At 34.9% G+C, this 25,000-nt stretch overlaps 1 protein-coding gene across 1 annotated transcript; it reads left to right on the top strand.

Annotated features, from left to right (window-relative positions):
* Positions 1-4,649: 4,649 nt before the first annotated feature.
* Positions 4,650-22,736, top strand: LOC142358036 (uncharacterized; the record flags this gene model as incomplete). The annotated part of the gene is made up of 4 exons (XM_075409508.1): positions 4,650-4,884; positions 12,288-12,578; positions 14,453-14,556; positions 22,448-22,736. Coding segments are annotated over 4 exons (919 nt in total), but the record flags the coding sequence as incomplete, so codon positions are not given.
* Between the last annotated feature and the right edge of the window lie 2,264 nt (positions 22,737-25,000).

Raw genomic sequence — 25,000 nt, 5'->3', positions numbered from 1 at the left:
ATTCGCTTCAAAATTTTTTGTGATACGATAATACATTCATCATGGCTGATTCACCTGGATGGTTCATTTTTATCTTGCAAGTTGACCTCTGTTTCATAAATTCGTTTACGTCTACTTTTAATTGTTCATCGATCTCTAATCAACTTGCTTGATAGTTTTTAGTTCTGATCTTGCTTCTGTTCAAATATGAGTGTAAACAAGTCTATATCATTCAGGTAGTGTCATGCCTTAGTTGAAATCGACTAATTTGTTATTCCCCGGGTCGAGGTTTGGCGGTGAAATTTCTTAAGAAATGCGGTGAAATGCGGTGAACTATTTACTTTCACCACGTTCTCAGTGTTCTTACAAAAAAGAATCGTCCCCACACGGGCTCGCACCCTGATCTCATGCATGCCTTCAACTTTTTAGCCCACTGCGCCAACTGTCACTTGCTTTTTCAAAATTTCTTGTGAATTTAAATCATATTGAGTAAACTTTGGAAATCACATGCGGTGAATTTTTACAAGAAATGCGGTGAAATTCGCAGCGAATTTTTGTAAGAAATGCGGTGAAATGTGGTGAATTATTTTTTTCACCGCATTGCTTACATTAATTTGCCATAAAAGTCGATGCAGTGAATTTTTGTAAAAAATGCGGTGAATTTTGCCGTGAATTTATGTAAGAAATACGGTGAAATGCGGTGAAAAATTTTATTTCACCGCATTCACCGCAATCACCGCATTTATTACAAAAATTCACCGCATTCACCGCATTTCTTACAAAAAATTACCCAAAAACCTCGACCCGGGTCACTCGTTAAACTATCTTTCTTGAAATCATTTTCAAATTCAAATCTTCAATCTCTGTTGTCTCTGAATTGGCTACTAGCCAAACAAATCAGGTATTGAATTTAAAGCATTGATTTGCCTAGCAAATGAAACCAATCAAATAAAACAGTAAAAAAAGCTTGGCACGTGATACGAATGAACACAATTTCCCATACATACTAGATTTGAACAGCGTGGCACTCAGCAGGTGAATGGCGATAAACACCATTGTCCATAGAACACCTCTGGGAAAAGTCAAAAACCGAACTACCTGTTCGCTGTGAGAAATGGCGTTCTCATGTCAACCTAAATTCCTCGTTGGGGAAGAGAAAACATTGGGTGTTCTCCTCCAAAATAAACCAGTGGCTCTGCGAATGCAACACGAATCGCAATTCAAACAACAAATAAATCGAAGATCCGATGGAGGCAATGAAGAGAGAAAGAAAAACAGATAGTGCTCAACTATGATTGTCAGTGGAACTGAACTGCCAAAATGCTAAAGAAGCAGAAACTTTATGTTGTTGAAATCTCTGGGATCCATTCGACCAAATATATGTTTTGCCAATAAATTTCAGTATTGGCTATTGCGGCAGACGTATTTTAAGCTAAAAGCATCCACAAGCAACAATCGACGTGTCAACAACACTCGAATTTTGGAAAAAAAGAAGCCTTCAGAAGACCCGAAAATTTTAATTTTGACAGGTGTATCTTAATTTTATGAAAAAAGGTGGAAAACTTTGCTGAAATATTACAAAATATTAAAGGAAATGACAGAAAATTGCAGTTTTAAAGACTGCGAATAGGGAGAAATACTCGACATGTTCATAAAAACCATATCCTCCGCTGTCATACACCGCAAATTGCTTGATGGACAAAAGAACGTGAAGGAGCCTGCAAGTAGCCGAAAAACAGCAAGTGGATAAAAGAAACAGATAAGATTAAACAGCGCGACGCAAAACACAACCACCAGTGGGCAGAATAATAGTGGATTTCGCTCTCGGAATCGGCAAAAAGTCAATATTCAAAAGTTTGAATGGCGAAGTTCAAGAAATCAGTGCAAAAATTGCGGGCAATCTTGTCAGGCTAATCATAAACAAACGTTCATTACCATGAAAAAACCATCAAATGTGGTTTACCTAATCACTGCGAAATGTGAGGAAAACAATCTATGTAAACAAAAAAACCTTAAAAAGAAATTTTTGAAAATGACAACGAGAACAATGAACGAGAATAGTAAGATGAAAACACTGATAAATACAGCACAATGCACAACTCGTCCGATGAGAACTGCGTACTAATGACTGTTTCGACTAAACTGTCCCTCGAAACATGCAAACCAATATACACAATGTTCAATTGTCATTGAGGAAGTGTAACCTCAATTGTAACACAAAACCTGGCATATACAAACTTAAAACAGGTGGCCAAAAGAACGACGAACATCCAGCACTTCTCAAACGAACCCTTTAAACCACTAGGCACGTTAATAGCACCAAAAAGCAACAATTGGTCCAAAAACAAATTGGTCTAGTTCTTTTCGAAAAAAAAAATCAATACTGTGATCATTGATTGCAGAGATCTGTTTCAGGCCCTTTTAACATTCATTGCACAACATCAAACAATCAAACTAAAAAACTGTTTCAAATCTCCATGCCCAAAATACAATTCTATAAAATTTAGTAAGCACGTCGTCAAAAAAGCCAAAAAAACTCGGTAATAATTTAGGATAAATTCTAAGCAGAAATTGAAAACTTATTAAATCATGGCCAGAAGGAATAACTAAGTTCTGACAAAAAAATTGATCGCCACACGTCAATACTGTGAAGAAAGACGGATCAGAAAAATCAGCCCTGATTCCAAGCTCATGACTGAATATATACATCAAGAAGAAAAAGTACCAAATGCCCAATGGTAATAGTCTGTTACAATTAAGAGCAAATGCGGAGCAAAACAAACTTTACTTTACAAAGCTTGATTTGCTATACGCATAAGGCCAGTAAAATCTTATCCGGAATTCCCCAGGGGAATTGCATTTTCAAGATATGACCGTCGCATAGAGATGCAAAACGGGTTTTTACGGAATAACAGTGAAGATGACCGGGCTCTAAATTCAAATTGACAACACATTAATTGGTCAGACAAACACTATGTTTTGTTTTTAGACGATTTATTAGAATTAGCAGCGCAACGTCAATCAAATACATAACCTTAGCTAGAAATAGCCTAGGAATGTTAGACGAACAAAATATTTGATTAAAATCATTCGAAAAAAACAAATGTTTAAAGTAGATTGAGTAAAAAGTAGTTTTAGACCTTTAGAGTTAAAAACGAGTAAAATATAGATCCTTAAAACCACAGATTCATTGAAAAAACTGAGATCTTTAATTGGGTCTGTTCGTCATTTAAGTACACTCAAACCAAATCTTGCTCAATTATGCCACCAACTACCACCATTTTTGAAAAATTCAGAACAAAATTTTTGAACTCAAGAACATGCATTTTATTGAAATAAAAAAAATCAAAAATTTGATAACAGGGCTAATGAAATTTGATAACGAAGGGTAGAAAGCGGTTTTATTGCGTCACATTTTTTAAATTCTGTTGAAACTAGAGACAGTGTAAATGAATTCAAGTTACTAGGATTCGTTTATGTCTTCTAATATTGTAAGTTTTATTTGTACGGACAGAAATTCACAAAGATCACTGAACACCGACCCTTGTTGTCCATAATGAAGGAACATAAGTCCATCAAGTCATTCAATAGTGATTACCACGTTGAGTTGATAGACCCTTACTAATTATTTTTGAATTAGAGCAGCTACATGGCACTGGTTGACTATACAACCCACGAAAGGAATCAATTATCAGCTAAAATTAGGAACTACGATAGGAAATTTATAGTTGCCATACTTGACTTCAAACATCGCAGCGCGAAACGCTTTTTACTGAATCAGAGCAACTATACGCCCTTCGCGTTGCAAATTAAACCATATTTTTAGCGAGAAACGAAAATGCCACTCCGCAAGCTTGACGCAACAAAAAGTTTCTACATAAGCAGACTATGGAGCAAATACAAAGTTGTTAATTTGCACTCAAGGAATGAACAACCATATAATGAATATTGAAAAAATCACACCATCAAGTAAGTCAGCGCTATTCAGTCTGCTATTCCTAGTTTGAAAGGAATAGCAGACTGAATAGGAGAAAAATGTGTCCCCTCCGTTTCGAAAGCGGAAATTGTTCTCACCTGGATTACTCACATTTCCTTTCTAACTTGACCTCTTCCATAATTTTGTTTATGTCTGCTTTTAATTGTTCATCTGTCTCTTTTTTTTCTTTAATAAAAATTTTTAGTTCTCATCTGTCTGTTCACGTTTGAGTGCAAAAAAAAATCTTCTGTTCAGCAGTTATTCATATCATTTCATCTCTTTGTTGTAATCTTCCAAATTGGATTAATCTTTCGTTGAACGTAGTTATCTTTTGTAGTTGTCGTTCTTGATATCTATTTGAATTTCAAATCTTCATCTGTTGTTTTCTGTTTATTGGCCAACCGCCAATGAAATCAGTTATTCAATGTAAAAAGCATTGATTTGTTTGCCAGTCAAACCAATCAAACCACTTGTAAAATAGATTGATTCGCACCGCGAATCAACATTTTTTTTTCTCTTTCATACTTACTGTGTGCCTCATTTAACGTGCAAATGAAAATCAGATCTTGATCAGTTTTATCGTTTTCGATTTTTGCTAATTGCTTTTTCAAATTGAGAAAGCAATTGTGTTACAATTTTTCTTTTTGAAATTTTTTCGTATCATGAATAATTTACAAGCGTTTCTCATTTGTAGGGATGCAACAACAGTCTGCTCGATCGTCGGTGGTTCGGATGATCTTCTGCATAATGCGGGATCGTCACTTGATATCATTATTGAGGAAAAAGAAGGATCTGGTGTGTCTGGACCTAGCAATTCTCTGCCGGAAGATACCAACTACACTGAACCGGAAGTTGAACACGATTACAATGAGCCAGAAGTTGACCATAATTCGAGACTGCTGTCTGAAAACAATTCAAAATCTATTTTTGTAAGCTTAACTTTCCGCCTTTACCTAAAGTTTTAGATAAAAACACACGATGAAAAAGAGATGTACTTTTAAAGCCAAATAGTTGGTGCTGTTGTTTTGAGTTCTTACCGTAGCGCTGACTATACCATCAGATAAGTGCAAGAGCTACCCTCTCATTGTATTTTGACAAATACCCAGGTTGAGGTCCAGACCAAAATTGGTTCATGATCAGACCTAGTCGAGCGCACAACCGTGTGTTCCCAGACCAAAATTACAGGGTCTGGAAGGAAGTTCGAGCGCACTAAGTCTGGACGATGGTCTGGAGATGGTCTGATTAGAGGTTTTTTAGCCTGAAAAGTCTCATCATAGGCGGATTCGCGCGCACTTGGGTCTGATCAGAGGCGACTTCGAGCGCAATTGGGTCTGATCATAACCTCTTCGAGCGCACTTTCGTCTGATCAGAGGCAAATTCGAGCGCAATTGAGTCTGATCAGAAATGTTTTCGAACGCAATTGGGTCTGATCTGGGACTATTTCGAGCGCATTAATTTTCTGACTTTTTTGTTTTTTTTTACTGAGAGATGTTGGCTCTGCCAAGAGGCAGCCATAAAGCAGCGTTCCGATCAGAGACTCATCTAAAGTCCGATAGCTCTGATCAGAAAAAAGGAGTCCAGCTGATAGCAGAGGCCGGTCCCCTTCAGAGGAAATTTTGATTAACTAGAGACCACGACGTGTCTTATGGAAACCTGTCTAAACTCATTCATTGAGTCAGAAATATACACTAAACGGTACACTAAAAGAAATTGTTCTCAACGGTTGGTTTCGTTTTCTTTAGCAATACTTTTATAGTTGATTTATCCTTTGATGAATTAAATACTGCAAACATCAATTTTTTTGAAATGAATATATTATAGCAAAATTAGGAGATTTTTTTATAAGTAAAATCTTTCTCTGACCAGATTATTTCGAGCGCACTGTGAGTTTGATCAGAACCGGTTCCAAACGCAGTTCAGTCTGATCATAAATGGCTGCATAGGCAAATGGGTCTGACCAAAAAAGCTTCGAGCACAACTGGGTCTGATCATAACCTCTTCGAGCGCATTAATTTTCTGACTTTTTTGTTTTTTTTTTACTGAGAGATGTTGGCTCTGCCAAGAGGCAGCCATAAAGCAGCGTTCCGATCAGAGACTCATCTAAAGTCCGATAGCTCTGATCAGAAAAAAGGAGTCCAGCTGATAGCAGAGGCCGGTCCCCTTCAGAGGAAATTTTGATTAACTAGAGACCACGACGTGTCTTATGGAAACCTGTCTAAACTCATTCATTGAGTCAGAAATATACACTAAACGGTACACTAAAAGAAATTGTTCTCAACGACGGTTGGTTTCGTTTTCTTTAGCAATACTTTTATAGTTGATTTATCCTTTGATGAATTAAATACTGCAAACGCAGTTCAGTCTGATCATAAATGGCTGCATAGGCAAATGGGTCTGACCAAAAAAGCTTCGAGCGCAACTGGGTCTGATCATAACCTCTTCGAGCGCAATTGAGTCTGAATATAGTCTGATTAAGGTCTGGGCAATGGTCTGAATTTGAGTCTGGACCATGGTGTTAAGATGGTCTGATCATAGTCTGTTTATAGTCTGGACAATGGTCTGAATTTGGGTCTGATCATAAGCGCACTATAGTCTGGACAGTGGTCTGGGTTCGGTCTGATCAGAAGACATTTTGGTCTGGAAGGTCTGATCAGAGGTAACTTCGGTCTGGAAAGTCTGATCAGAGATCATTTTGGTCTGGAAGGTCTGATCAGAGCTAACTTTGGTCTGGAAAGTCTGATCAGAGGTCATTTCAGTCTGCATAGTCTGATCATAGCTCAAATTGGGTCTGGACCTAAACCTGGGATGCGCCAAATTTGACAACAGTTTTTCAAACCAAGTCAAGTTTTGATTTTAGCTTTGGTTTAATTAAGATCACAGTTACTACAAAAATTTGACTAAAGGGACTATCATACTTGCGGACTTCTCATAATTTTCTAAAAATATTTTTAATGCCCTGTCAAAAAAGAGTAGAAACAAAGCCAGGTACCTTTCTTAGATGTCCCATATCTTGAACACTACAGAACAACTTTAAACATGTGTCAAACCAAAAACTCTCTATGATTGCTGATGAGGTCTTTGTGAGACATGATAATGACATACCAATAAGTGTTTACAGACGACACTTCACAACTTTTCACCAGGTGAAAACACCGTTGAAACCATGTATCTGAAAACAACCCTAGTCAAAAATAAAAATCTTTATTTGCAAGATCTTTCAAAAATATTGCGTGATTATCTTTTTGCTAGAAAAAACGGCCCAATCTAAGAAGAAAAAATCAGTGCAAAAAAACAAAAGGGCCGTGTTCTGGTTCCTAATTTATCCTACGACATATGTTCAAACTGAAAAAATTTTGAAGCTTCAACAATTGAATGTAAAAAATTCAAGAGACACTGCTTGGCAAGAGCATGCACATAATTTTTGCAAGAAAAGAATTTTTTTTGCAGTAAATGTTTGCTGAAAAAATCTGGGTCTTTTTCTGCAAAAATTTTGCATGACTAATTTATTCTCCGGAAGAATCTTGCAAGATTAGTTGTTTCTGCGATAAATTTTGCAAGATAAGAGAGAAAAAGAGATGTCAGACAAAGAGAAGGTAAATCAAGCAACGTGTTCTTTTTCTTTAAAAAATTTCACGCCAGAATCAATCCTCCCAGACTTGAGTCTCACATACTTTCAGCGCTGAACCAGCACTTCTCAGAAAAAAAAACTTCTTGAATTTCGGAAATATTGCATCTTCGGAATTTTTCAAGTTTCTTCATGTGCAGTTTTTCTTCATTATGATTACTTTGGGGCCATAGAAATCGAGCCGGCTAAAATTATCCTCTATAGTCTGAAAATTACTTATACCCCAAAATGAAGTCTGCGCAGAGTAATGTCATACTTTTGTAGGTTATATCTGGTAAATACTATAGTAGTGTACACACCTTTTAAACTTCAACTATTTTGTAGGTAGTTACCACAAAGCCCATTTACCTTAGTGGTTACGAATTGCTACGCAAATTAAATGAAACAAGTACCCACGCAGAAGATCGAATCGCATGTAAAGCAAACCTTGTCTTGGTTTACGTTGAACCTGCTATTTTTCAGGAACTGAATTTTACTCGAAAATCAAGTCTAGTCAGTTTAGGAAGAAATGAACAGAGTGCTGGCATCCAAAAAAACAGAATGTCTAGAGACCGATTCGGCGCTAATTTGCTCTGCCACAAACCTCCGAGTTTTCACGAATCTTTTTGTCAAAAATGTCCAATTCCAAACTTTTTGAATATTGGTGCAGCATTAAAAATAAAATAAAACAATAATTTTCCCTTAGAAACCCGAGCAGTAATGTATGAATCCAATACGAGTAACCCGTATTCAAGCTCTGTGCCGCTCAACTTCTCCATGTTTTACTTATTGGTCCTAAAGTGTTCATATTTGCCCTGGTAATCCTATTTGCCAGATGATTGATTTTCAAAATCTGTGACTAGAAAGAATCGAAATACGGCAAAAAACAATGACGTTGTCCAATCAACAATATTTTTTACAACGCCTGAATTCCAATTAACTTCAATTGAGTTTTTTTGTTGATCGGAAGGCAAAATTTTGTGTAAATAGATTTAAATGCTAAAGCAATTTCACTGATTCACTCTTTTTATATATAGATCTATCTAGAAATCCAATGTATTTGTGACCCTTGAACTTATATATCATTCCTTAAATGTCTTACTTCAAAAAAATTAGATTTCAAAAAATTCTTGACAACCATATCCAAGACCATAAAATTTTATGGTACATGTAAGAACCATGAATGTGCATGCTCTTGTATATGGTTGCCAAGAAACCACGAACTCGAAGTTTTTTCAAAGCTTCAGCAGATACCTTTCACAACCACAATATGTCAGAGGCACTTATTTTACGCTTTTTCAGCCTTACATTGAAATTTCGTAAGTCAGGTATATGGTTGCCAAGTTCTCCTGGTCACCATATATGACTTGGACCTTCCAGACCGAATTGACCTCTGATCAGACCGAACCCAGACCATGGTCCAGACTATAAAGACTGTGATCAGACCTTCCATACCGAATTGACCTCTGATCAAACCGAAATCAGACCATGGTCCAGACTATTGTGCGCTCGAACCGCTTTCCAGACCCTGTAATTTCGGTCTGGGAACACAGGGGTGTGCGCTCGATTGGGTCTGATCATAGCTCAATTTGGGTCTCGACCAACACCTGGGTTGTAAACATGTTTGCCTTTTTATGCAAAGATTTTGCTTGACGCTTTGCCTTTTTGACTCGAATACTCCTTGACCATTTGAGTGACTTTTTAACACTTTAAAAATAACGTAATCGCTTTCCAGCCTTAAAAATTTTTAAACTAAGCTGTCTCGAAATTTATTTGCCCACGTTTGTCGTTCCTGAGCGAGTAGCCCCAAGTCAGTCGTTTTATATTTATAAGTCTCAATCTGGTTAGATAAATATTTGCAATGTACTATATTAGTTGCATAAAATTCTTAAATTATCCACCTCAACGCTGCTGGATGTAGTTAAAGCTACTGTTTTACCGTTGCATTGATTACGCTTAGGTTGCTGCTTATAGAGATTTTCCCGTTCACTGACAAGATGTTCTCAATTACACAATTAACCCCAATTAATTAAGATATTAACTAGCTCAGAAAAATTTGAGGTCATTCGAGGAGCAGACTAAGCCTCTTCGTCGGTCATCTTGTTCGCGAAAAACGCGTCACTGTAAAGTGCGACCTGGATAGCATAATAATAGTTGCGCTGATTCAGTCTCCATAGCTCAGCCAATAGTGAAATAAATAAAACACAGCAACATGGCCCATAAATAACGCAGTTTTTGCTCTAAAGTATTAGTTATAGTAGCTCTCACTTTTAATATTCTTGTCTGTGTAAACTAGGTCGACCATAATTTTGGTGGTGCAAAACAACTTTTATGAATGGCTTGGGATCAATCACGGAAAAGATTTTAGGGTGCATTGTTACTGTTTTTCTGGAAAGAATCTCAAAGTATAAACCTCAATTTTTCTGTGTCGATTCTCAGGAACGCAAAAACTTAACTCTACTATTCACTTTTTGAATTCTGTCATTTCAAGTAAGCACAACTCAAGTTTCATTGCTTGACAAAAGTTCAAAATGCGCTCTGAAGAGTATTTGTTGTTTTGCAGACAACAGTGACAATACAGTATATATCCTCATCAGTTTTTACTTTCACACAATTCTAATGAAGATGAAAAACAAGTAAATTAAGTGTGGAAATAAAATAGGGAACTTGCCTGATTTTCACGGATAAATTTGACGCATGTCCAAGATTCTGAACATTCAATTATTCTAAACCATAGCTGCTCTAATTCAAATGATAAATATTTAAGACCCTTTTCAGAGGTTTAATTTATTTTTGCGAGCAGAGATATGGGTAGTTGCAAACAATCATTTTGGCTTTCTTTCGTTTCAGTCAATTTTGACAAGTTGTTAAATTTCGCGGTTAGGTACTGTTGTCTGTGCTCGTTCACAAACAGATATCAAGAACAATTCTGATGATATTTTGAAACTTGAGGCAAATTTGAGCAAATTTTGCTGACTGTCATGGATGTCCGCACATGTTAACAACCGTAATGTTTAATTTTGGTCATGAAAAGTATTGGCGAACAACAGCTAATTTTTTCGATCATGTGAATTTTTGCCACAACATTTTTCAGCTCACTGTGTTTTCTTGCATAATCCTTAAAAAGAATTCAGTGGACAAAGCTCAAAAATACCGTCTATGATTGGCATTCTTTTGAAATTTCAATTTCATGTAACTTTTACTACAAATATACTTTTTTACAAAAAAGTGAACTAATGATATAGCCAAAAGGTTAAAGTTTAAGTGCTTTCAGAATAATCAAGATTGTATACTGAATAATCTAAATTAGACTTTTATCTTCTGATTATTGATTAATGTTACCCATCAAGCTGTTCGTTTTTCTATATATGAGAATAAGAACCAAATAAACTTAATGGTCTGGCTATTGGTATATTTTGATGCTGACATGGCCAGAACTCAGTTAAAGTACCTTTGAAAAGAATTTTGCCCTATTGCTTTTACATTAAAATATGACTTGATCAACATTTGTTTGCTCTGCAATCATAATGATCTCTTACTATGCTTAGTATAGTTTTGCATTCTTATTATCAGCAGTTTTTGTTTTGTTTTAACTGTATGTGGTTTGCACATTTTGTAAAATTTCCTGATGTGATAATCCGATTTAGGTCTTTGAGAAGTTTCATAATACTAAAGTTTAAAGTAATTCAATCAGCAGGTTGAACATGTGATTCGAGAAAAAGAGCACGACAATGATCAATCGTACGACGCATAAAGCACACTGTAAAGCCCCAGTTAAATTCTCCATTTAATCGTAGTATGTTTTTTGCTGACAATATTTGTAAAAAAACTAAGAAATGAGAGAGGACTGATTGACAAATGATTGAGGACTACAGATTTGAAAACATGCAGCAGTACCTACAAAGGTAAATGGTTTCTTATCAGATATAGTGAGCGAATGGCAGGAGCTTTTTTTCTTAAAACAAGATTTAGATGTACTTTGAATGACAAAATGGGGTCAAGGTGTTTTCCTAAATAAAGACACTTCGCAGCAGAATTCTCTAAGTTCCTTATAAATGTAACTTTTGGTTCTACTTCATCCCTGGCAGAGAAATACAGTAGCTCTTTTCTATCAGCATTCAAAGGCAGTTGATTTTTTTTTACTTACCTGTCTGTCTCCAATAATTTTTATTTTTTCTGCATTTTTTTACTGGTTCATATTGACATAAAATAATGATATCATCTGCAGAATGTAAAATCTCAAAGTCATCTTTGATTTTTCTTCGGCGAAGTTGTTAAGGTATAAAACAAAATTTAATGGTTCTAAAACTGTGCCTTGGAGTACTTCATGATCAACGGAAAAACTTTTTTGACATCTTGGAGCCTATTTTATCGCATTGAGATCTTCCTTTAAGGAAAGATTTTTTTTTTGAAAAAATACTTTGTCTGTTAATGTCAACCCTAGTTTAGAAATCTTATTTTTTAAACATACGAGGTTGTTTGTATCATCAACTATTTTCTAATGAAGACGACAAAAGACACAATGTTTTTTGGTCGGCATCGTCGTTTTTGTTCAAAATAATATCAACCAAGGTTAAAGATATGATAAATGAGGTATCGTCGTTCTTAAACGTGATAGAGATCCGCTATAGCCATTTAGTTGCAAATTTAATATTTCTATTGCCAAAATCATGCGGCCTCAGTTGCATTTCTGTCATTCACAGTTTTTCCGTTCTTGTTGCTTTATAGATCTGTGCCGAAAATCTAGAGGAGCTGTTGGGGCTTCAATTTGACGGAGTTGGGGTAGAAGCATCGAATTTCAACGAAGAGAAGGCCGTTCTGAACAATTCCGCAGAGTTCAAGAACCAAAAGTCGCAAGATAAGTCCGGAAAAACTTCGAAATCTCCAAGCTTTGACACTGCTGAAGAAAACAATGATCTCGGTATGCAAAATAAAGGAAATAATGACGTCACGAGGGCAGCAAAAATTATTGTCTGCAAATTACGAGAAGTCGCTCAGATCTCAAGTGCCACCCCAAATGTTAGTTTAATTGATTAAAAGCAATCAAACGGAGGAAAACAATTGTTTTAGTTCCTCGGAAAATTCTAGCGGGCAAGTAATTCTTACGCGCCCAGGCGCACGTATTTTTTTTGACATAGTAAGGTGCTATATAACAACACCTAATTGTAATTGGGTGCATAAAAACACTGGGGGGGGGAGGGGTGGGGGCGAAACAGAATAGTTCTAATATCTGTTGTATAGAGCTGACATTTAGTTAAGACTTAATCTAAATTATATTCTTGATTACACTGCATTTGCGCTTCACGTGTTAAAAAAGCAGCGAAACCGACGCAAAATGTATATTTTAGTCAATTTTTCTGTTTAATCGGTTTTGGATTTAAAATGTGTCGTTTACTGTCAGTTAGTATTGATGATCATCGGTTTCTTCGTTTTCGTCGTTTATTATTATAAAATAATGAGTAATCTGAAAATCTGTTACCAGGTACCTGTATTCAAGTCTGAATTCAAGTCTTATATTAATAGCCGCACAGCTATAGCTGGGGCAATTATTGGCCTTCTATTAGTTTTTTACAATTCAAGAAAATTGAATTGTATTGGGGCGCTGTCATTTTTACGACTCGAAGAGGAGTATTGGAGAAGTCCTTTTTACAATTCAAAGAATTTGAATTGTATTGGGGCGCTGTCTTTTTTTTTAAGATTTGTTCACACATTTTCGTGATTTTTGAAGTCAAATTGGAGTAGTGATTTTGGTCACGCCGAAACCGGAAGTGGAGTGAAAAAAGCGAGGGGTTTTGCGGCGTGAAATTTTTTGCTCTAAATTTAAAGTGTGTGAGAAAACGGTGTTTGAACAAAAATTCGCTTTCTCGCTGGTGGTTTTTTTTTTCACATGCTGCAATTTCACCTTGATTTTTACTGTTTTTTCAATTTTTGGATCGAATTTTTTTTCTAAATGGTTTTTCCGATCCATTCAGAGTTCGTTTTAGGTCTTTTTTTCTTTTTATTCAATGAAAATTTTTTACATTTTTTTAAAATTGTACGTCAGTACTTGCCCTGTTTTTTATTTCGTCTTCGCGATTTTTGTTACGACCATTTGACGTCACAACCACTTCAAATCTGCTTTTTGTTCATTCGCTCAAGCAATTCCAATTGATGTGCGTGAGTGACCTCATTTTTCGCTCTTAGTGGAGCGAGTTTTTCTGTTCATTCGCGTGATTAATTTTTTGGTCACACTTGACATACCTCACTCATAAAACTTACTTCCTCACTTTGAAATTGATTTCTATTTACTTTTATTCAAAGAGATAAGGTCAAATGGGTGTGTATCACTCTAAATGATGGTTATTTGAGAGCAGCTAATAGAGACAGGAAAAACTTATACAGATTTTTAAACAAAATACAACATATCAACCTTCAATGAAAAGACGAGTTTTTTTGGTCTGTCTTTTTTATTGTTTTCTTTGAGACTGCAGAACTACGAATCTATTGCGGCTATTTTCTGGTAATCTGCCAGCTATATTTATAGTTTTTACTATGAGGTAGGTCTAAAAGCATAAAAGCAAGTCTTGCAAGTCTTTCAATTTGTCCAGGGCTTAGATTCAGGCATGGCAAAACTTTGCCGAGCGAAAGGGTTTACATAATTATGCGCTGAAATGCATTGAAATGCTTTGAAATGCGCTGGAACTTTGTGAGAAATGGGTTGATTTTTTTCTGAAAAATCAGCGCATTTCTTTCATAGTTTTCGGAAAATTTCTCGACCCGGGCTAGACATGCACACTACTGATCATAGTAAAATTTAACAAGATCATAGTTCTGAATCAGTACTGAAATTAGACTTGACCAGAACAGAAATCTACTTGACGTTATGGTTAATATGAGTTTGCTTAATGTTCCAGGCTGGAAAGAGTTTGGAACAGGCTGTGACTGACATTTGTACAAACACAATGCTCATTGTGTCGTTCGCCCGAATTGTGGCCAGACTGTGTTTGGATCAGAGAAAGTAAGAAATGCTTTTCTTAAGTTCGCTTGCTATTCCCCCAATTCGAAATTCAAAACTCAGTTCAATTTAAACGGCTACAGAATTCATAATTGGCGTTTGCTGTCGCATTTTTTTTCAAATAAGCAGCAGATTTTTTACACTAAAAATCATTAAAAATAGCTTCAATTAATGCAAAACCACTGATTGGTTGTTTTGATAGTTTTGCAACATCTAATGCTTTGGGTACATGCAAGTTCAATCCTTCAGGATAACTATCCACTGATAACAACGACTAACAGATCTAAATGTTTGTTTTTGCACTATTATATAATCTTTTTCTTAAAATTTCTAATAACTAATAATTTGTTGCTATCGAGGCTTCACAGAAAAACAATCAGCATCTGTTTGATTTTATTTTATTATGTTTGCGATTTCAATTTTGATTAATATACGGAGGTTTAAAAAAACAAAATCGCCAAAAGTTTCAAAAACAAATTTCGCAAAAAATGCCACTAAGAATTAAGATGAGACATATTTTCAATGAAACGCAAAATTACTTTGGATCTCAGACTATTTAGAAAGTGACTTTAATCAAGGGCAATCTAAACAGTAGGATTAGATTAGCATAACAAGCAAAACAACACTACAATAAAAAAGTGCAAGCTATTTGTTAATGATCTGTTCGGACGATATACATGGTAAAAACTTTAATTGGCATGTGAATATCGCACAACGTCAAACTCAGCCTTTAACTACTCCACTATAAATAAATCAGTTCCGCAACGTAAGTACTGATTACGATATCAACTTCAAAATTATATCGAATTCTTTTAAAAATTGGTTTGCAATTAACTCTGTTGTTGGTATAGACAATTCGATCAAAATTCGAAACTGCTTACAACTTTTACTTGACATCAAACTGCAAAAGTAAACTGACGCCGCTCAAATTTATTCACATTATGTGGACATCTTCATCTACAACCTAACAAAGGTGTTAATTTGATATACGAATAACACTACTAGCTGCATAAATGGAGTGAAAACTACTAACAATGAGATTGAATTCAAAAATTGTGCTTATTGAAATCTCATTTTGAGGTTTATTGAAGCTCAGTTCCTTAAAAGAAAAATTAGCAGTTATTATGTCTTTGTGGTCCTATGTTAACCTATTTAGCAATTCACCATTTGGGTTAACTTCAACTTGTTAAAAAGTGGTAGAATTGATACTTTCCAGATTTTTTCCGACATTCAAAGTTTCAAACCCTAGAGTGCCAAATCCAACAATTAATGAAAATCGAACGGATCAACAACGAAGCACCAGCAAGGTGAATCTAATTCCGCAAGTCAATAAAAAAGATTGAAGTGCCAACCTTGTCCATTTTAAACTATATATGAAAAAAAGAACAGTGATCAAGTATCAATCAGGTCAACGATACTCATTGGAGAGTTTTAATAGGGAGTGAATACGACAAGAAACAAGAGTTATCAAGACTTAGTCTATTTGTTGACAAAAAAAACAAGTCTGTGATCGTCTTTGGTAACAAAGTTTCTCTATCAACAGAATGTTCTCATTCTTGCGGTCGATATCCGCAGGCTTTTAAATAGCAACAACACTCTTCCGTCCTATGCAAGATTTTTTTTCTTATAAACAACTATTGCAAGCGAGGGATTGCAGATCAAAATCAAACATTAATTGGCTTGCATATCTAAACAAAACACTCAACTCGCTATATATAGTTGGCAGAGCAACACTAGTCAAGAAAAAAACGGGTGCAAATTTATTTCTCTTGAATGACGAGAGAAGAAAAACTGAAACCAGCAATCCATTTGGAGCACGATAAAAGAATTCTCTTTCAAAAACCCCTAAATTGTTCAAATACCTACTTCCAACTCCACTTTAAAGATACTTTTGAAAACAAGCACGCTTCAAACCAGCTCATTTTTTGGTCTCTTTACCACTCCAGCGTTATTATAATCACCACTCTAAAGTAACTTTTCATTGACGTAGAAAAAAACAGAAAAAATCTAAACAGATCTTGAAATTAAGGTATTACTCAAGTTTTCTAATGGCACCTATTTGAAATTGATTAATCTCATCAACGAGAAGCGAGTGTAAATGAAAATACGATGTTTGACCAGTTTTTTCACAGTATCTCTGTTGTCCTATCACCTAGTATCAATATTGACAGTATCTGTGATTGCTAATGAGGTAAAAAGGAACTTATTTACTGAGTTTTTTTTTAATCTTTTTTGAATTTTTCTGATCTGTTTTGGTTAAGGCACCACTGGTTTTCAAAATTTCTAAATTTTGCACATTTTCCTTTTTTTTTGGTTCTTTTTTGCTTTGTCTGTCATTGATTCCCGTAAGTTTTTCGTTCTTGTAATCTTTCTAAGTACACATAGAGTTAATTTTTCAGTAATTTTTCGGTAATTTTTCGTTGTTCTTAAAGCACTAAAGGTTGGACAAATTTTTCCAGTAGTTATTGTGTTTTCTCTTTTTTCGTGCATATATTGGTTCAGGGGTGTCGATGACTCTCTTAGATTGTTGCTGCTGTTCACACAACCTCAAAAAATTATCATTGACTTTGATATTTCAAAACGGGATGAACAGGGTAGGCCCAGCAAGCGTTAAGTTTCATTAGAGTCTGTCAAAATTTTAGAGTCGCTGGCATTGCCTTTTTTCAAGGTTAAATGGCCATGATAAGAGTTATCTGCCCAAACTGGTGCATCTTTCTTTCTTTTTTTGACACATTTTCATTTATTCACTTTCAAATGGACATTTTTCAGAGTTGTTTGCGGTCATTTGCTAGCCATAAATGAGCTATATTTTTGAATTTTTTCAAATGAAAAGTAAGTTTTTTTCTGCCCCAACGTCCATAAAACCATCCCTAGAGTCTGATAGTAGGCTGCTGAAAATTTTTTAGTGGCAATGAAATTCAAATTTTTAATGAAACATTTTTGGCAATGTTTTGATAAATTTAGATTTTTTTTTCAAATATTCTGAAAATTATTATCAAATTCCTAGTTTATCAACCTTTATGAGCCGATGAAACTTTTCAAGGCTCCAAGATGAATTAATGAAAGGCTTCTGGAGACAATGAAATGCTTCTGCCGTCTTCAGGTTATGCTTTTTCTAATGATCTGCGCATACTTTTTTGGCTTCTTTGACGTCAATGAGCGGTAAAATTAGAGGGCTGATTTTAATAACGTTGGAGTTGTAAAGATACCTGAAAAACCGGTGGGTTTGGAGCGTAATTTTTTTCAGGCAATCTGTAAAATTGAATTAGAAGTAGGTATATGAACAACTTTGAGGTTCTGGAAAGCAATTTTTTTCTCTTGCGGCAGTTTGACGGCTAGTTTTAGGTTATTTTCCCTTGCTATTAAGTAATTACTTATGTTTTCCTATGGCGCCTGTTTGAATTGAATTCATCTAACTAACGTGCAGCTAAGTCTTTTTAAATTTGACAATATTTGCTGTCACAGACTGTATTTTTCAATATTATCTCTGTTGTATCACGTAGTATCAATAATAACAGTAAGTATGTTTGCAAATGAAGCACAAATGAATCTAATTAGATATTTGAGTTTATGGCTAGTGGTGGTTTTGAAGACTTTGACACTTTTGTTCGCAACATATTTTAATTGATCGTCCAGTGCGGCGTAATTATAGTACCAGCGAATGGTATTTTATTTCTTTTAAAATATCTTTAAAGTGGAGTTAGAAGTAGGTATTTGATCATTTTTGGGGTTTCTGAAAGCGAAATTTTTTCTCGAGTTGCAATTTGACTGCTGATTTCAGGTTTTCATTTTCTTGAACGCTATAAAGATATTATTTAGGCTTTCTATTTGCACTTGTTTGAATTAGATAAATCTAATTGAAGAGCAGTTATGTTTTTTTTTTGTAAATTTGACCTTATTTGCTGTAATAAAATGTAATTGAAAAACTCAAAGTTTGACCATTTTTTAAAGTTATCTCTGTTGTCGTATCATGTGGTATCAATAATAACATTATCTATGTTTGCAAATGAAGCACTAATAAACCTGAATAGGTTTTTGATTTTATGGCAAGTGGTCGTTTTAAAGAACCTGACACTACTTGTTTTCATAATATTTTAATGGCTTTCTAGTTTAGAGTATGTTTTTTTTTGTTGTCTTGTCATTTAAAATAATTAGGGACAAGTTGACATTACAAATTATTCTTCTCAATTTATTTGTTTCAGTTCAAAGCTAATTGTTTCGATGACTTTGACTATCATTTTTTCAGAAAATATTATACAATTTTGGAGGTTTTACGAGTTTTTATTGCCTAATTTGCTTTCTAATTTTTTTTAGTCACCTGCATAACAACACTTATCGGTTGCTACAAATGCATAAATTAAAGAAACTATTTGTTTCACTTTTTAACTAATGTTTCTTTGACTTTGGGCGATTTACTTAAAAAAATGAATTTTTAAATTTTGTTTACATTTGTTGAACTTATTACTTTTTTAATCATTTAATCTCATCAATAGAAGTTGGAATTGCTTGCTAATGAGTATTCAGTGAATTTCCATGATGATTTCAGCTCAGAGCAATCATTTCTTAATTTCCGACGTCTACTTCTATGGAAATTGTGATTTTTTGTCTTCAAATTTTTTCTTGTGGTCTTTACATTTTATATCAAGAACAACAATAAATTCTCATCGATCTTCCAGTGCGGCGTAATATAACTCCCTGCAAAATGTATTTCATCACTTTTAAAGTATCTTGAAAGTGGAGTTAGAATTAGGTGTTTGAACATTTTCTGGGTTTTTGAAAGCAAATTTTTTTTCTTGTGGTGCATTTTAACTGCTTGCTTCAGGTTTTTTTCACTTCAACGCTATTATTATAGTATTTATCTTTCTAATTGAGCCTATTTTTAAATGGATTAATCCCATTGAAGGGCAGTTAAGGTATTTTATTTTTGACACTTTTTGCTGATATAAAATGCGATGTTTGACCATTTTTTAATATTATCTCAGTTGTCATATCAGGTACTATCAAAAAGAACAGTGTCTATGTTTACAAATGCAGCACAAATGAGCCTAATTAGATTTTTGAGTTTATGGCTAGCGGCAGTTTTAAATACTCCGACACTACTTGTTCTCCGCCTATAGTTTTGAGACATTTTTCAGTTTTGAGAAGGTTTCGTGTTCTTTTTGTTTTCTTATCTTTTTATATCTGTTGAACTTTTTAACTGTTGTATCAACTGTTTAACTGGTTTTTGACTTATGCGCTTTTCAATTTAAAAAGAAACTGAACTTTTGATTTTTGTTATCATTTGTTAAACTTATTTGTGTTTTACCATTTAATCTCATTAATAGGAGTTGTCCTTGCTTGCTAATGAGTAACAAGTGAAATTGATTAATAACTTGAGCTTGCAGCAGTTGTCTTTAAATGAGAACTGCTTTTACGGAAACATTGGATTTTTTTGTCTTAAGTATTTTTGTTGTGGTCTTTTTACTTAGTCTCAAGAACAACGATCAATCTTCCTCGATCTTCCAGTGGGGCATATTTATGATCCCAGCAAAATTAATTTCTGATTTTCAAAATTTTTTTTAGTTATTTGCTTTTTTTTGCCTTATCTGTCATTGATTCCCATAAGGTTGTTGTATTATGTAATCGTTCATAGTACGTATGAAGTCAACGTTTTCAGTAATTTTTAGGTATTGTTAAAGCACTAGGTCTTGTGAAAATTTGAGAACTGGATTCCTTTTTTTGTTCTTTTTGAGGTCAGGGGTTTCTTGACTCTCCTAGATTGATGTTGCTGAACTAAGCAACCTCAATCTAAGAATTCTTTAGATTGTTTTTGATGCTATGATTTTTTCATATTTTTTTCCACACACTTTCCATTGACTCCGTTATTTCAAAACGCGATAAACAGGGAAAGCCCAATGTGCGTTAAGTTTCATTAGAGGCTCAAAACTGACTTTAGTAGTTGGTCAAACCTTTAGAGTGCTGTGGCGGATGTGGTTTAATTCAAGGTTAAAAGGTTATTTTTAAGAGTTTTAAGCGCATTTCTTGCGCTTTAGCGTCACTTTTTTGTGTGAAGAGTCTTAAATTGACGTTGTTTGAAGTTGGTTGAGGTCAATTGCATGTCATAATTACTTTTTATAACCACTTTATGAGCTAATTTTTTTTCAATTTTTTTTTAAAATTTTTTTGTCAAGTTTTGAGATTTTCCTGCCTCGGTTACCATAAAACCTCATCCAGGGTCCGATAATAGGCTGCTGCATAGTCTTTAGTGGTTATGGAATTAATTTCAACATTTTAATAAGCAAAGTTTTTGCAATTTTTTGTTCAAAATTTCTGAAAACTAATGTCATGTTCTCGGTATATAAATTTTTTTCAGCCACTAAAATTTTTAAGGCTCAAGAAATTCCTTGATATCCTTTGTAGGCAGTGAAATGGAAATGGTTCTGAAGAGATTATCATATCACTAAATTTTAACAATTCATAAAAATTTTAAAATGTTTTCAATTTTTTTTGATTTTTTATGTCACTTTCTAAGTTTGTCAATCTTTTCGGGCCATTTTGTTCATGTCTAACAGATGGGTTACAGAAGAGAGACTCCAAAGAGAAAAAAATGGTTTTGAAGATTTTAACATTGCGAAATTAGAAAATTATCTTTAACTTTTGGAAACTCTTTAAATTTTTTGATTATTTTGTCATGTTTCTCGATTTTTGGCCGATAAACCTCTTCCATGCCATTTTTGTGCATAGGTTAATATGAAACATTAAAACTCATCAAATTTGTACTTTAACGTAAAAGCTTCTACAGTCCTAGCAATGATTACGTCGTTTAGGTTGTTTGATTTTTTCAGTTTCTCAACTTTTGATTTTGCTTTATTTGCTGGGCATTGTTCAATTGATCTGCACTATGTTCAGTTGGGTGATTAAATTTTTGGTCACATGTGATATACTTCACTCAAAAATGACATCCCCACTCTGACTTTGATTTTTCCTGACATTAACTCAAAGAGATACTGTCAAGTGATTGCGTGTCACTCTAGTGGAAGGTTATTTAAGGGCAGCTAAAAGAAGCAGCAGTAAATTATTTAGATTCTTAATCAGAATAAAAAACCTCAGCGTTTAATTTAATTTTTTTTCGTCCTTCTTCACATTTTTATTGAGACTGCAGATCTACGATGCTATTGCGGCTATTTTCTGGCAAACTGCTTGCTATGTTTGCATTTTCCCGCTCAAATTCCTGTAATTTGATGCATTTTTGCGTTCAATCCCGGACTTGAGTCTCACTGCATGTCAGCGCTGAACCAGAGCATTTCAAGAGTAAAAACTTATATCAGTTATGAGAAATTGCATCTGCAGAACATTTTAAGTTTCCTATATATACAATTTTTCTTCATGATGATTATATTGGGGTCATAGAGTTCACCCAGATTTAACTTATCCTGTATACTCTTAAAAAAAACTCATACCCCAAATTTAAGTCGGAGCATAATAAAGTCATACTTTTGTAGCTTATAACTGGTAATTACTATAGTATTAAATACACTATTTATACATCAGCTAGTTTGTAAGCAATTACCACAAAACCCATTTAGCTGAGTGGTTGGGACTTGCTATGCAAATTAAATATTACAAAAACACTCACGCGAAAGTTCGAATCGCTTATAAAGCAAACTTTTTCGGCTGGAGTTAAGCTGAACACATCATTTTTCATGCAATAAATTATGCTCATACATCACGACTGGGCAGTGTAAATTGTGAAATGATCAGGGTACTGGCCATCCTGAAAAACAGAATGTCTCTAGACTGATTCAGCCCTGATTTTCTCTGCCACCAAACTTTTCTGCTGGGGTTAAAAAACCGAGCTTTTGCTGCCTGTTAGCCATAAAATATTTTATTTTATTCATTATTTATTTTTTCAAAGGTTGGGACCAAATTTAATCCGGACGATTGAACCAGTGGAGTCTATATGTACCCAGATGAAGGTTCTGGCCTCCGTGACAGCCAAGAGTCTGATGAGACAGGAGGAATTGGATGAGTCCGAGACATCTCTCGGGGTGATGAGTGGCAAATTGACACAGACAATTGTGTCCATCCTTAAGGATTCGGAGGCATGCTGTCTCAAGGTGGTATTTTTCAACTTTGGCTCACTTGTGACGAAGTTATCGTCCCTAGCGAGGACGACTGGTCGATGTGATAGAATCGCGAGTTGAAACCAAGTTAAGCATGCAATATCTTGTAAAGTTCTTGCACAAAATATTAATCTAGTAAGATCTTGCAAGATAGAATTAGCCTTGCAAGATAGAGCAGATCTTCTAAGGTTCGTGTAAAATTTAATCTTGTAAAATCTTGTAAAAACCTTGTAAGATTTTATAACGGCTAGTAAAATTTTGTTTATTAACGTCTTAAACATTTAACAGCGTCCTAGAAGAATCTTGTAAAAATCTAGAAATAAAAAGTTAATTACGTAAAGCCTTGTTGGGATCGTGTAAAAATTTAAATTGTTTGGCGTGAATCTTGTAAGAATGTAAACAAGCCCGGGCCGAGGAATGAGCGGAAAAAAAATGCAAGAAATGAGCGGAATTTGAGCGGACAGTTTAGCAAATTCCGCTCAAAGCCCTTACATTTTTTTGACCGGAATGAGCGGAATTTGAGCGGAAAAAAAATGCAAGAAATGAGCGGAATTTGAGCGGAATAAAAAATGCAAGAAATGAGCGGAATTTGAGCGGAATAAAAAATGCAAGAAATGAGCGGAATTTGAGCGGAATCAAAAATGCAAGATATGAGCGGAATTTGAGCGGAATCAAAAATGCAAGAAATGATCGGAATTTGAGCGGAAAAAAAATGCAAGAAATGATCGGAGAGACGTTTCGACCGCACTTTTGTCTGATCAGAGGACGTTTCGAGAGCTGAAATAGGTTAAATACTGTCGGAAAAAATCTACAGTTGAACTAACGAACAACTCTTTGAGATTTTCCAGTATGTTTTGGGTGTGTTCCCCTCCTCCTTTTCTCAACCGGGCTGGGGACCGGCTACGGCGGAGTTACAAACAAACAACTATAGGAGAATTGAGCAGAGCTAGCTAAAAAAACTAGGCTCGAAAAGCTCTCTCCAAAACAGAAACACTAAACAGACCAGACAAAGTATAAAATAATAATAAAAGTATAATAATGTCATAAATATAATAATAAATATAATAAAGATTAAAACCAGAATGAAACAAGGAGGTTCGTTTATGTGCGACTGCACATAATGTTCCAACTATTCTCATTGTCGAACTTTTTCGGAAGCCCTGTTTCGGAAACATGTACCTAAAATAAACTAATAAACTTTAGTTCGACTGGCAGGGTTTTGAAGCAGTGCTTATGTAGGAAAATGGAATTAGTTCGAACTAAAAGGAATATCAATCTGATTCTGAAAGACTTTAAAGAAATGGAAGCTAATGAGGACCATATGTCGTTACCGCTTCTGTATTTGTGAAAACCAATTTTCCAGAGGTCTATTTTTGCAGGAATACTAGTTTTCACTGCTCAATGTAAAATTTTTCAGATAACCACGCCTGAACTTGTTCAGGTGAAAATTTACCTGAAATTGGGTTCAAGTAAATTTACCTGAACTTTTATACATACTTTGTGTACATACTTTCCCTGTTTCTGGAATTTCAATGTTTCCGCTCGTTTGGTCATGTCAAATTCCGCTCATTTCCTGCATTTTTTATTCCGATCAAATTCCTCTCATTTCTTGCATTTTTTTTTCCGCTCAAATTCCGCTCATTCCTTGCATTTTTGTTCCGCTCAAATTCCGCTCATTTCTTGCATTTTTTTTTTATCGATTCCGCTCATTCCGGTCAAATTCCGCTCATTCCGGTCATCTCTTGCATTTTTTTGAGCGGAATTTGAGCGGACTCCTCGACTTGGGAGATATTACTCAATTAACTTCGTTTTTGACTCGGCATTTGTTTTGTGATGAGGAACTTGAGCGTATCTGTGGAAGAATTCGGCTTGTCTAAGCCGCGATGTTGGCTTCATTGTCTGTATTGGGTGGCTTATTGTTGCTTGTATGATAAAGATCCTCGCTTGTGTACATTCTTAGAGCTCAGCGCGGTTGCATTAGGTTCATTGTTGTTAACTTATTATGATTAATTATCGACTACAATCCGTTTTGGTCTAGGACTACAAATTTTTTGGTCTAGGAATTTTAGATGGCATTCTTTTTCCTCTAAAATTCATGTATCTGCTCTAAATGTTGTTCAAAGTAACTTTGCGACACATGCCACTATAATTTGAGAAACTTCAGTGCAAAATGAAAACAAATGATGCAACAACACGAACCAGTGACAGCAGAGCTCAGCTGGAACAAACAAATTTCATATTGAAAAAAAAACTAAATTGCAAGATCATCTCTTGATATAGCATTCGTTTTGAAAGATATTGCAAAAAAAAGTCATCCCGTTACGACTATTTATAGTGACATTGCA

This window comes from Convolutriloba macropyga, unplaced genomic scaffold (assembly GCF_964194025.1).
Source record: "Convolutriloba macropyga unplaced genomic scaffold, txConMacr16.3 SCAFFOLD_3384, whole genome shotgun sequence".
NCBI lineage: Eukaryota > Metazoa > Xenacoelomorpha > Acoela > Convolutidae > Convolutriloba > Convolutriloba macropyga.
Note: the sequence above shows the minus strand (reverse complement) of the source record. Positions and strands in the feature narration are given on the sequence as shown.